Source organism: Nothobranchius furzeri, chromosome 12, assembly GCF_043380555.1.
Source record: "Nothobranchius furzeri strain GRZ-AD chromosome 12, NfurGRZ-RIMD1, whole genome shotgun sequence".
Classification (NCBI taxonomy): Eukaryota; Metazoa; Chordata; class Actinopteri; order Cyprinodontiformes; family Nothobranchiidae; genus Nothobranchius; species Nothobranchius furzeri.
In genome coordinates, this window is record NC_091752.1 from 24944711 (window position 1) to 24959072 (window position 14362).

General features: G+C 42.6%; 1 protein-coding gene across 3 annotated transcripts in view; it reads left to right on the forward strand.

The window, feature by feature from the left end:
• The first annotated feature begins 3431 nt into the window (after positions 1-3431).
• Positions 3432-14362, forward strand: part of akt3a (v-akt murine thymoma viral oncogene homolog 3a) — an 89001-nt gene continuing 78070 nt past the window's right edge. Inside the window, exons 1-2 of one of the 3 annotated variants that reach the window (XM_070542484.1) lie at positions 3432-3576; positions 11807-12399. Coding sequence is in view for 2 of the 3 variants with exons in the window: in XM_070542482.1 (XP_070398583.1) it covers positions 12229-12274 (46 nt within the window). In the remaining variant the exon portion in view is untranslated. Of the gene's footprint in view, positions 3577-11752; positions 12400-14362 lie in introns of those variants that run through there. The other 2 variants (XM_070542482.1, XM_070542483.1) reach the window with 2 other exon arrangements.

Consider the following 14362-nt stretch of genomic DNA (forward strand, 5'->3'; position numbering starts at 1 on the left):
TGACGTCAGCCGCCACGTTGGTGGCAGGAATGATGGGAAGTGGTGGCGAGAATGCTGGGAAATGAAGTCAGCGGGAGGAGTTCGTGACAACGTGGTTCCGCACGGTCACGTGATGACATCACGTTCATAAACTTTATAGAATATCTCTAAAACTAGGACAAACCCCTTTAAACTACTTATGTAAAACAGAAAATTCAACCACACACCCATTTTATACATTAAATTACTTACATTTATTTTTAAATTAATGGAAATTAAAAAAATTTAATTCTTATCTCCTACGTGCACTGATTTTTTCATGACGGTATTGGAACTGACACCGTTGTTTTTTTCTGACATCGGCTGTATATGGTAACACCGTAATACCGCCCAAGCCTACTTCTGACCTGAGCCTAGCTTCCACAACTATCTCCTAAAGTTTCATTGTAGCTTTATTCCTCTGTGGTTGCCCCAATTCTGTAATTCTCTCTTGTTCTTACAAAGCCGCACCAGAATATGTTTCCTCCATTTCTGAGGCATCTTCTCACTTATCAAGTTCTAGCTGGTAAAAACTATTTTGTCACTTCTCCTAGACAATTCCAGACCTCCAGAGGAAGGTCATCGGCCATCAGCAGAGTGTTGTCAGTGTAGGAAAACTCGTCTTGCTTACTGTTTGGTTCATGTCGGCTCAGTTTTCTGGTCGGATGAACTGAGCATTTTTGTGATTTGAAGATTTAAGTTTGAGTGTATTTTTTGTTTTAAAGAATTTTATCGACACCTCAAAGATGAGACAAAGTCCCTCACATGTTTTAGAGGTCAGAGACACTAGAAGAGACTTTTGACAAATGATGGTGGTAAGGGGAGTCCTGCATGGTGACTTTTTCTCATATTTTAAAATACTGGAAAACAAAATGTCCATTTAGTCCTATTTTAGACAGAATCATTTTAAATGTTTCGAATCCTGAATTGTAGAACACAAAATATAAACCAAGTGAATAAAAATTTCAAAAAACAGTAACACAAGATCTGCATGCATGATTTTTAGTAAAATGTGACAGCTTTTGCATGCATGCATGCATGCGTGTGTGTGTGTGTGTGTGTGTGTGTGTGTGTGTGTGTGTGTGTGTGGCACAGGGACACTTCTGGCCACAGTAATAGCAACAGAAGGGCTCCCCTGTTCTGCCTTTTTCCCTTTTCAAGCTGTCTCTGTAGTTCCACGTTTGCTGCCGTCACACACACACACACACACACACACACACACACACACACACACACACACACACACACACACACACACACACACACACACACACACACACACACACACACACACACACACACACACACAAATGCATACATATGCATACATATGCACACACACAGCTTGCCTAGCTGCTGCTGGTTACTCCCCCCATCCACTGACAGGGCTATGAGTAAAGGGCCAGCTGATGGCAAAGCATTGCAGCATGTTAAGGCCAGAATGGTACACACTCATATTATGAGACACACCTGTGTTCACACTCTGCCTTTTTACTAACCCCTTTGTCACTGCAGCTCCACAACCCATGTGCAGGAGGTGAGAGAACAGATGATGGGGGGCGTTGTTGTACCACAACTTCACTGTGTAGGTTTCAGTATACATGAAAATGTTAGCATGGCTGTTGGCCCACTGCTTTTGGATGAATAAACCCATGTTTATTGTGACAACTGCTCTTCGGGTCTTTAGGTTTTAATTTAAAGCTGTTTCGCACATAGCCTGGCTTTGGAGAATAGTTCTCATTGTTTTACACACTTCAGGAATATAATTTACTGTCTGGTGAAAAGTTCCTGCTCTCATGTAAGAAATGATACCAAAGGGTTTAGGAGGTTAACTCCTGGATGTGTGCGCATGTTCAGCTTCAATCTAAAACTATTTGTCCCTTCAACAGGTAGCTGAGTTCTTCTCCAGACAATGCAGGAGAGATGCCAATCAATGCATTGTCTGTATAACTGAGTCTGAAGTTCAGAGCAGTTGTTTCTGTGACATTCCTGTCGGGGTGGGGAGCACAGGCTGCTTCCATGTGAGCAGAAAGAAACCTCCAGAGGAAATTACACCCAAATCCCCAAAATTTTAAAATTCTCAAAGGAAGAAACAATAAATGTACAGTTGATCGTTACACAATGCATCACTATGCACCCTGGCTGGATCAAGAAATGAAAGCCTTGATCTCTGAGAGAGATGCCATCAATAGAGCGTCTACCGCAGGTAGCAGAGGACGGGGTCGCCCTCTAGGATAAAAGGAAGTGACGCCACTAACCGGAGGTTTCTGATGATGACTGTATACATTGTGGACTAACACATTTTTTTTCAAATATCTGCTGCCTATAGAGCATCTCAGGAATGGAATATAATACCCAAATATATTAGAGTATTAAAGGATATGCACTCTTTTAAAAAGCGTAAAACCTTTATTATAGTAGTGGTTGCACCTTCATGTTTATTGAAGGTTAGAACCCATGAGGTTACGTAATCCACTAGGTTCTGTGTGAAATTCAAATGTGTGATTTTTTTATTGTATAAAGCCAGAGATGTAATGTTGGTGTTGATGTTGTATATTTTGTGAATTGGACCCCATAAGATTAGTAACCACTTCGGTGGAAACTAATGGTGATCCTAAAAAATAAACAAATAAACAATGGACATTGGATGTAGAAAACAAGCAAAACAATTCACCCCCTCCCCAATAAAAATATGATTAAAAACTAACTAGAGCTTCTTATCTTCAGCTAATTAATACACATTTTTTCCAATGTATAGATGAAATGATGAATGCAGTCTACTAAAATAAATGACATTTCTTTAAATAATATATTTGATATAAAAAGTAAGCACATTTTATTAAATTTAAACACCCAGAAAGAACCTACGCTGAAAAAATCTTTGGAATTACTTATTTTTATTGATAATGAATATTAATACACTATTGGAGGAAAACATTATCGTCCCTTAGCATGTTGTGAACTGAAGTAGAAGAAACAAAACAACAACTACTAAATAAACAATAATCTAAAAACAGCATAGTTTTTCTTTTTAGTTTGGGCATTAAAGTACTTAAATAACTTATTACCAAACATTTGTTACAATGAATCATAAAGAAAAGTATGTATTCAGGTGTATTTTATTTTTGTGCAAAAATAATAATTATAAAGGCTTTGCTAATATCACAAAGTTAGAAAGTTTTCTTCCAGCTCCATTCGTAATTTTCTCTAGATAAAATAAATGTGTAACTGCCATGACACGTGCGTCTTAAAGAAAAGTAAGCACATAAAAATATATAAACAAATTACATCCGTTTGGCTTGATTATGTACTACAACGGCCTGACATAACTCGGTGAGTCATGATGGCCGTGAGAGTAAGGGGGTTCCGCTTCCCTGAGTTACGTCACCGGTTTTCCTGAGACTCAAAACAAGCGTCGGCAGCGCGAGCTCCCTTCAGCCTGTCCGTTTAACGTGAGCGGTGATGTGTTTAGCTCGACTCGGTGAGGAGGGGTGAAAACAAAGCAACCGAGCGGTTCGGGGAGCAGGTGCGCGGGAATACCAGCACCTGTCGCTGCAGGTAAACGCGATGAAGTAAAGATGTGTGTGTTATATAATGTGTGTGCAGCCTGTGTTTAACGCATCTTGCAGTTTGCGCATATTTTCTTTCTTATTGGCGCGTATTTTGTTGCGCTACCTCCACATCAGAGATGATGTAGCGTTTCTATCAGACTCTGTGGAGGATAAAGAGCGAACGGTCCTGCTTCATTTGGCTGCTGCACTCTTCAGAGGCTGATATGGTAGCAGGCGATTTCTTATCAAGCAGTTTTATTCATTTAACTGGGATGAATGTAGTCTTCAGGAGGACACAACAGCTGGCACTAAATACATAATGCGCAGTAGCGGCTGGTGAAAAATATTTTTGGTGGGGCTGTGCTATTTTTTTTTAACAAACTTGTCCTTTCTGAGCTTTGTGCACAACTTCACTATTCCCTGAATTAAGCACAGCTCTTTTATTTCCTGTCTTATATTATTGGACAAAGGGATTAATCCATGTGTGTCTGACTATTGGCACACTGCCTTGCGGACCAAGGTTGAAAAATACTGCATTAAATTGCACATAAAATAACATGACCATATATGGTCCACATCCACATTACTGTTTGTGAAACTAACATATTGGAGAATTTCATCACAATAATATTAAATAAACAAGTATGTACCTGATCTTTTGCATACTGTTGGTAAAGCTCTGGATGACCGCTGTGATGGAGACAGAGTCAATGTTCCTCTTCTGCAGCTGGTTGAACAGCATGTCCACATGTGGCATGTAGGGGTTGTACGAACTAGTCGACTAGTCGACTTCACGGCTCTGTAGTAACTTTTTATGCCTGTCATCAACTAGTCGCTGTCACGTGATAATGACTGACAAGATGCAGTCCTCGGAAAAGACAGCAGGTGATGAGCCCCTGCGCGTCTGGATCGAGGCGGAGGCAACGCGCTGTGCGGTACTGACACCGGCGGTAAAACGGACATTTAACCAAACTGTGACGTTTTCCCTCTTGCAATTTAACCTTCCCCTCACCCCCAACCTAATCTTAACCAGTTTGCGCATGCAAAGCTCTGATCGTTGACGTGCGCTCCAGACATTGCGTCCTGAGCACTGCCAAATCAGGTGTCACCACCTCAAAAACAAATTAAACACGTCGTTCATGTCGGCTCATTTCCTTTCATGTTTTCTGTCTGTTATTTGTGCCTGATGCGCTTTGTTGCTGCGGAGCGAGGCGCATCAGCTGTTGTCCTCCGGTGACGCACCCCCAAGATTCCACTATCTCCACTCCGCTCCGCTCCAGCACGAACTCCGCAGCAAAACGGTCCCGTTGTAGTCAGCCAGCGAGCAGCGGCACTCCGCTGTTTTTGTGGTCGGTAGATCTTTTAGAACTGCAGTTCAAAGGTAACTCATAAGGTGAATATATATGAACCCAGGTAGCAGTTTTTCTTTAGGATTGAGAGGAGATGCAGGAAGATAATAAACAGGCAGGACAGAAAAATAGTCAAATAAAAACAAGTTAGTTTTTGTACCTGGTGGTTGCAACAAACAGACACCATTGAAGGTAATCAGAAGTGAGGAACAGAAAATGAAATAATTATTTTAATGTTTAGAGCAGCAGGAAAGGCTGCAGGCGCATCAGTGAGTTTGCGGCTGCTGCGTAGGGGGAGGGGGGAGAGGGCTGAAGTAGGATGCAGAAACTACCGTTGCTAAAAGAGATGTTTAACTTAGAAAATGTGGGCGCAATTTTAATTGTCAAAAACTCCAGCGAACCTACCGACCCCCCCCCCCCGCTTCCGGCGTATGACGTCATCAACGACTAGTCGAAGTCGACTCGACTTTCATTACTTGACTGTCGACTTTAAAAAAAATAAAGTCGTGCAGGCCCTAGTGGCATGATCTTGTGACATAATGCCAGTAGAAAGCCGAAATCTTCTTCCTCCAGCATTCTCACAAAGCCTCCTGCCTCTCTCTCAGTGATTGGATCAAAGTCATCCGAGTCTCTGATCATCTGGAAAAATCTGAGGAGGTCATCCTTGTGCTCATACACTGTGTTGACATCTCTCTCTTGGACAAAATGTGCCGGTTCTGATCCACTTCTTCATTGTGTTTATTCACTGCAAGCCTGTGTCCCTCGTCTCTAGCTGCATGGCAATGTTAGCTCTGCCTAGCATAGCTAGCTTCACCGTGTTGTCCATGTGTGCCCGGGATAACTCATGTTTCTTCACCTTCTCAGAAAAATGTTTCATGTCCGTAACTCCTGACTCAATCCATGCCTCATCTGTCACAGTCGTTTTGAATAACAAACACGGAAAGCAAAATAACGCATTAGCGTGATTGCATCCAGCTAGCCAAGCCTTCCCAGAAGCCTGGTGTGTACAGTTTACCTCTCTCCTCCTCCTGCTGGCTTATCTATACGTCGGGCTGATCTGGTCCAAGCTCTTTGACATTAAGTTTTTCCACCATAGTTCTCCTCTCGAACGGATACTGGAGAAGAGACCGAACTGAATTCAGTGGCTGCTGAGATCCGGTATCCATGCTGGTTGTAGGCTCATTGGCATGGACGCCAATAAGTGTCTATTACATCTGCGTCACGACCAAAAACGTGCTGGAGTAGTCGAGACTCTGCCGAGTTCTACCGAACACCAACGAAAGCCTTTGGCGGTAGCTCTATTGCCCATCATGCTTCTGAATCGACGTCGACGCTGATTGGATACATTCCCATTCCTACCGTTTGATTTTCTTGTCAGCAATTGGTCGGCTGCTTCAGTGCTGTTTGGGCGATTGAAACACAGCCTACAGCCTTTCTGTTGCCTCCACCGCTCGGCAGAGAGCTTCTCAACAATATAGATATTTATATATATGATTTGTTTTTGCTATAAAACACACAATTAACTTAGAATATGTGATTATTGTTAATTTTATTTATTTATTTTTTAAAATAAAAATTAAAAACACTGGGGAAAACTGGGAGGGCGGCGCCCTATCGCCCTCTACTGGCCAGCCGCCACTGATAATGCGGTCTCTCTTGTTTACGTGTTTCTGACACCATAAGATAAAGAGCAAATACGGAGAGAAAAGTTTATGTGCGTGACCGAAATGTGGCTCGGGGGCCATTTGCAGCCCCCAAATCTGCAATGTGGGACTCTCCAATTGCATTAGAAAAAAAAAGTTTCTCTCTCTCTCTCTAGAAGACCGTCTAGGTGTAGTGATACTCTCTAAGATCTTTATGGTAAAAATTTTAACCAACATGCCCATTTGTTAGATCTATCTTGAGGAGTATAATTGAAAATAAATCACCATAAATAAAGTTTTGCATAAAAGACAGAAGTTAATTTTGTTCTTAAACTGACAATTTTGACATTTCTTTGATTTTTTTCTTGAAGTGTTTGGACATCCCTGCTATATCCACAGTCATCATAAAGACAAATGTACTGTCATTTTCAGTTTTTTATCCACTTCTAAGTGGCTTCCTCCTTCACACGGACATTGCTCTGCATTGATTTGCCACAAGTAAGACCCTGTAATTGTGCTGCTGCTGTTGTCTTCAGAAGTTTCACTCAGACCTAATAGATGCTGTGTTCCAGTTGTTGGAACTTGGAATTTCTGAGCAGGAAATGACGTAACGGGCTCTTATTGCTTTCCAGCTTCCAACTCGGAAAATATGGACGCCACTGGTGTTGTTGAATACTAAACCAAAATAATTGTATAACCAAGAATTCTCTGCGCCTAAACAATAGTGAGACACACACCCTTCGACAGTTGCCACATACAACCAGAAAAACATGATAAATCAAATGTAAAAATATAAACGCCAAGAAAAGTAAAAGCCTTAAACAACGGTCAGTTTTGGCGGCAATGTTAACTATTTCAACAACCTAACTATTAATAACAATAAACAACTTTGTGGTTAAATAGCAAAAAGAAAGAAAACAGAACATGTAAATGAGAAAAAATAAAGACGATAGCTACTTCCTGATAGCACTGGGCGCAGCCATCTTTAAATTTGGGATCTTGGAGTCCTCTGAAACCTACGAACTCGCAGTTCGGAATTCCGAGTTCATTGCGTCATTTCTGGTTAACTTATTCCGAAAACACTAGTTCCGAGGACAACTAGAACACACCAAGAGTATTGCTTTTTCAGACGAAAGCAGCGTGTTCTTCCTGGACTTAAATGCAACTTAGTGATTACCAGTGTTGGGCAAGTTACTTCAAAACTGTAATGCATTATTTATTACTTGTTACCCTCATTTTAAAGTAATTCATTACATTACAATATTACTGATTTTAAAATGTAAGGCATTACACTACTTTTGCATTACTTTAAGTTACTGTCACCAAAACAACTTCAATATGAATCTGGTAATCTGACACTCAGTGAGCTCATGACATATATGTGGAAAGTGATGTGGTGTCTGAGCTAGGATTGCTGTTAAAAACAGTCAGATATAATAACAGTGCTTTAAAATGATTGTTTATTAAATAAAAGCAACAACAATCTGTACTCTCATCACGCTGCCATGTTATATTAACTGAGCAGGGAGTGAGGTGGTGGGGGCTCCAAGCCTATATTTGCCTTGGTCCCCAAATGCCTTGATACGGCCCTGGATGTGGGACTGACTTCTGGGGTGATCTGATTCTATCACATGTATAAATATTAAATGCTTATATATTATTGCTTTTCACTGGTAAAAATGTGTATTGAGGATACATCTGCCTACTTTTTTCTTTTCAAGCACTTTGTTTTGTTTTCTTGATTTTATTTGAATAATTTCCTGCCCTTTCTCTCTCTAACCTTCCTGCATGCTGCATGTTTTCTCCGTCTTCCAGAAAAACTGTTTACTAGATTTCCTACTTTCTAACTACTCAGCCAAAGGGATCTACCGAACGCAAAATAAATAAATAAATAAATAAGCTTAATATGCGCTGCGCTCCAGCAGCAATGAGTTGAAATCACCGGGGCACAGATTATGAACTCAGCTGAAAAGTACGTGAAGTACCAGAGAATATGGGCTGATATGAACGATCACAAACAAATTACTTTGTTTTGGTGGAGCGATTTTGTGAACATAACAGTGGCCGTGCGCAGGACGCAGCTGGAGTATTTGAGCCATTACCGCTGCGTCCTCTCTGCTCATAGAATGCCCGCAAAGCTGAGTCCATAAATGACGTAATATATGTGGATACTGGATCTTTTTTCAGGCTTCCCGCAATTTGAACTTTTAGGAAACCCACATCTTGATTCTGGGTTTAAAAATGTATTGTAATTACCGCGTTACTGACAATTGTACCGAGTAAATATTACCATTTTCTTTCCCTTTAATGCCTTACATTACCACATTACAGCAAAAAGCAATGCATTACAGTAATTAATTACTTTTGTACCGCGTTACTCCCAACACTGGTGATTACCTGCTGGCTCAGAGATGCAACATATTCAGCTCTGTCTTCGTCACACAGATTCAATAGGAGTCAGGAAGTCCACATTTAAACTAACTCTTAGGTGGATATGAACATGATGCCTGTGCCCACCACATGCACAATAGCACATAAGAAACACACTTGAATCTCAAGTTCCCTTGAGGAAGATGCATTGATCCGAGCTGAGATGCTTTTATCGGATGTGCATTAGGTGGATAAATATAATGCATGTGGTTGAAACACATCCCTTGTAACAGCTGAGATTCGGAGATTGGTCAAAGTTTATTTTAGGTCACTAATTTGTTTTAGCGGGGTTGCTGTGAGGTGATGAGAGACGGCGACTGTAGGAAGGGCTTTTCTCCTGGAGCTAATTTGTCCCATTAGCCTGCATAATCTTTTAAAACACGTGCTTCAGACACAAGTTATTAGGGCAAACTTTGGAATCAGGTCCTTATTTGAGATGAAGGTGAGCCCTGCAGTAACAACCTAAGCCTGATTCCTAAATGAGAATAATGAGGTGATGATCCCCGATCAGCGTTTTTGTTCTCCATTTTCCAACTTCTTCAAATTTTTGTTTTTTCATCATTTAGATATTTTTTTACTTTTTTGTCACTGGAATAAAATAACAGCTGCAGGGGGTTTCCCCTGTCACGGTTGGTGCTTTATTTATTTATTTATTTTACCGTGTCCTGTCTGGCTGTGAAGGAAACAGAATTGATGTCTGAATGCTGGTAACAAGCCTTACAGATTTACTCTCAGGTGGAGCATCAAAGCTTCTGCTTTTAATGTCACGCCTGATACTTAAAACTTTATTGTTATTGTTTTTTGAATGCTTGTAATTCCGACTAGACATGGAGACAGAGGTGAAAGAGAAAGGAAGAGACAAAAGGAGGAGGGGGAGGGGGTGTCCACAAAACAAACAATCAATGATAAACAAGAGTCTGCTTCTAGACCTGCAGGAGGAGAGAGAAAAAAAAGAAAAAGAAAAGGGAGACACAACAATACAACAGGAGCAAGCTATCACTGCGTCAACCTGATGAGGAAATATAAAAACATTGTTTTACTGAACAATCACGATAATAAATCACAGTGCATTAAGTGCCAACCACAGCCGAGGTTGGTGCTTGATACACGCATCACTATGGCAACAGCTGCCCCAGTGAGAAGGGGCTGTTTCTCCTCTCCTCTCCACTTCTCTCCTCTCCTCTCCTCTCCTCTCCTCTCCTCTCCTCTCATCTCCTCTCCTCTCCTCTCCTCTCCTCTCCTCTCCTCTCCACTTCTCTCCTCTCCTCTCCTCTCCTCTCCTCTCCTCTCCTCCAGTCATAAAATCCAGGCCGTGCTTGCCCAGATTAAGGTTAGAGCTAACTGAGGCTTCATTGAATAACGCGGTAAAGCCTAATCCACCATTGTGTCTATAAAAAGAATTTGATCTCCTCTCAGATGTGATTAGTGGGGCCTTTTGTCATTTACATACAATTTTTTGAAGTAAACAAAAAAGAGATGCAAAATAATGTGTAGAAAGGCTACGGAGGTCACGTTGGTGTTTGATCCAGTTGGTGCACGCCAGTTAAGTGGATGTACATCTACCACAGATTAACTTCTGGAGTCGAGCCACCCGGGATGACCACCACAGCTAATTAGCCTTAAAGTCAGAACGAGAACAGCTAGAACTAAATTCATTTTACAGACATTGAGCCAAGATGTGGTGCCCCAGTAGCTGAGAGTCATTCACAACACACTCTCTTTGTGAAAAGGTCACACAAGATCTGCTGTATTGTACTGAACACGCTACTTTTGCCATTTGACCAAATCGCCTTTAACACCATCATTTCTCCGCACATGATTTGTGTTTAAGACTCTGGCGTTAATGGGGTGGGTGATTTTATTTTCACTTTCTTATGACTTAATCTTTTGTCAGTTTAAAAGGGCAAAGTTGCCAAATTTTGAATTTGTATTAAGTAGCAGGAAATTAAGAATTTTAAACGGAACAGATTTGATGCGATAGATTAAAAAAATAAACAATATTTTTAACAAGCATGTATTTTTTCATCTGGTTCACAGCTGGTCACGATAAAAACTATAATCTGTGTGTGTGTATGTGTGTGTGTGTGCAAGACGGTGCAGTCCCTCCAAGTGTCTGCAGCGGTGCAGACACGTGCTGATGTGAATACTGATTTCCAGCTAGAGAACGGTAGCCTAACCACAGCAGCACTGATCTCCATTCAAGTCTGAACTGCATATAGTGTTATGGCGTGTTGTGTAATACTATGTAGTAGGGTGCATTTGAGGTGAGCGCGGCAGCTATGCAGAGAGAAAACGGGAGGGAGAGCAGGAGTGAGACGACAGAGGGGTGCAGAGATTTGCCAGGAGAACGGCGGTGAGAGCATCCCTATCTGCCGTTGTTGCTATTTTTAACCAAGCCGTACGCCGTGGTGCTGAGATGTTCTCCCAGTCCCCAAATACAGATAAATCTGCCTCTAGACAAACTAACAGTTTCATTAAATATGCAGATTTTCACTCAGCATACCTCCAGGAGTTGCAAACCAATGTGTCTATGAATGAAAAGAGAGGTGGAGCCTTCTTAGGCAATCAAGGTCAGTTTTTGCTTTTGAAAGAACCCAGCAATATTTCATCCTGTTTATCAGAAAGAGCGTTGGCGATAGAGGAACTGGGTGTGTGATGGGGTGTGGGTGGTTCGGGGGAAGCGTTAGTCCTCGCAGTAACTAGTTGTTTTTCTTGTCAGATATTGTGAAAGGGGTTTCGGACGGGACGGGGGAAGCAGAGGATGAGAAAAATAAATCCTTGTCTTCTTTTTTGTCCTTCTTTCACTTCCTTCCAGGCTGAGTCACTACTGGTGAGGAGGAAGGTCTGGAGAGGGAACGCGAGAGGAGGAGGGGGTGGAGGAGGAGGCGGAGGGGAAGAACAAGAAAAAGAAGAAGAAGAGAAGAGGGAGGCAGGGACATAAGCCACAACAGGAAGCAATACGACACACGCACTTAGACATACACACTGCTCGTTTGTGTGTGTGTGTGTGTGTGTGTGTATGTGTGTGTGTGTGTCTGAGAGAGACTGCGCGAACTAAAGGGTGAACGGGAATTGAAGGAAGGGAGGGAGAGTGACGCGGAGGCTGGGAGAGCCACCCCCCCATCCACCTCCTCCTCCTGTCCTCCTCTCCCTCTCTTTCTCTCCTCTCCTCCCCTCCTCCCTCTCTCTCTGTGCTGAGCAGGAGTGTAACGGCATCAGACTCGGCGTGAAGGAACCATGAGCGATGTCACCATCGTTAGAGAGGGATGGCTCCAGAAAAGGGGTAAGCACATCCAGATCCTCTCTCATTCGTCTCCCCTCTGCTGTGCCTCTCGTTTCTATCCTTCCCTGCCTCTCGTCTAGACTGAGGGCCTCGCTGTGCCTGTCCACATGTGCCGGTGGGAGGATGTAAGTGTTTGCTGTTGAGTGTGTGAGTGATCACATGGATGTCTGATCAGCTATGCAGTTAGTGCCCTGTCTCGTGTTTATGGTTGTCTCTAAGCCTGCTTGGCTGTTTGCTTCAGTCAGATTGGGTCTGGCAAAGCTTTTGGAGTGTGCATGCATGGAGTGTGTGTGCAGTTACTGTAGTAACATCTCACAGTCTACTAGTGACACCGCTGCTGTGCAGTTTGTGTCTGTAGAATCTCTTTGGAGCTACATTTACCAGAATTGTGTGCAAAACTTCAGATGATTCCCTAAATGGTGACACTGTCACATGAAAGGTAATGGCAACACATCCTGTTTACAAATAGATGAGTAAATCTGTGACTGAAAAACAAAAATGTTACCAGTAAAGAGCATGTGGCAGAAATAGTCACTTCCTTGTTCTCAAACATTCTCAGATCAGACTCTGCTCAGTCAGTTTGTTGCAACAAGTCAAAAGTTGCATGTAAATGGGTCCTAATTAAACATGAAATGACTCCCCCCCCCAAACAAAAAAAAAAAAATCAACACAGTTTTGAAATGTAATTTCTCAACTCTGAAAGAACACTTTCAGGGTTTCCCCTTCTTTTCTCAATTGTGGGGCTGAGTGCGAGTTGCCGGTGCCGATTCCTCCAGGCACACGGATAGGTTCATGTGAAAAAATGTGTTTGGGAGTGAGGGGATTTCCAGACTTTTAGGCCAATGAGCATCATCCTCTTGCCTTTGTGATGATGTCTAGGAATGTGTAACAGAAACTGTAGAGCAGGAAGTGACATGGATGCATAACAGACAGTGGGGTTCTGGGTAATGTAGGCTCATCCTTCAGCGCAGCAGGAGAACATGCTGCTCAGTGCTGCATGAAGTGAAACCCCTCAGACTGAGATGGATAGAGAGTGGAGTTTGTTTTGCAGGAGCAGAGACGTGGTGGTGGTGGGGTGGGGGTGGGGGGGTCTTTTGTGCGACTGTGTGATTCTCAGTTGTCTGTGCATATTAAGGAAAACGCATCGCCCTCAGTCACGACGCAGTGATAGCAGTGTGAGCACGGAGAGGTGGGGGTGGGGGGTTTGTTTGTGTCAGGAATATGAATGTTTGTCTGCATCCTCTAAGCTTTGTCTGTGAGGGATGCAGGGTCAGAGTGCTGACTCACTGTCCGGGTCGTGATACAGCAAAGACTGCAGCAGCCTTAGTCATTAGAGAGCTGGGCACTCAAATCCAACAGCAAGTGAGGACGTGCAAGACAGCAAAAGAACCTGCATAGCTTATGAATCACAAAGATCACAAATAAATCAATTTTTCTGTCTGTTTGCTTTAATTTTTTTAATTCCTGACATTCGTGTCTGCTCGTGGTTAACATCTGTATGTTTCCAGTCAGGATGCCAAAGAGTAATTTCAGAAAATGTACAAATGAAACAATATTCTGATCAAAAACCTGATTTGTAATCATCTCAGTCTAATTATAAAGTACAAAAAGCAACAAGTCCTGTTTGTATCAATACCGGTTCAGATTTAGTCCGTTTAATCCACGCGTGTTAGTGGAACATATTTAGATTAAAGTGCTAATTCGTAATTGGTTGCCCTAAACATCTAGAGGAGCCAGTTGAGGTGGCTCGGGCGTCTGGTCAGGATGCCTCCTGGACGCCTCCCTGATGAGGGTTTCGGGGCACGTCCAACCGGAAGGAGACCTAAAGGTAGACTCAGGACACGTTGGAGGGACTACGTCTCTGACCTGGCCAGGGAACGCCTTGGGATTCCCTCGGAATAGCTGGCCAAATTGGCTGGAGAGAGGGAAGTCTGGGCCTCTCGACTTAGGCTGCTGCCCCACGACCCGACTCCGGATAAGTGGAAGAAAATGGATGGATGCCCTAAATGGGCAAATCAGAATCTTGCATCCAAACTTCACTTCAGCATTCTTTATCAAACTGATCTGAGCAAGTAGAGAGTGACAGGT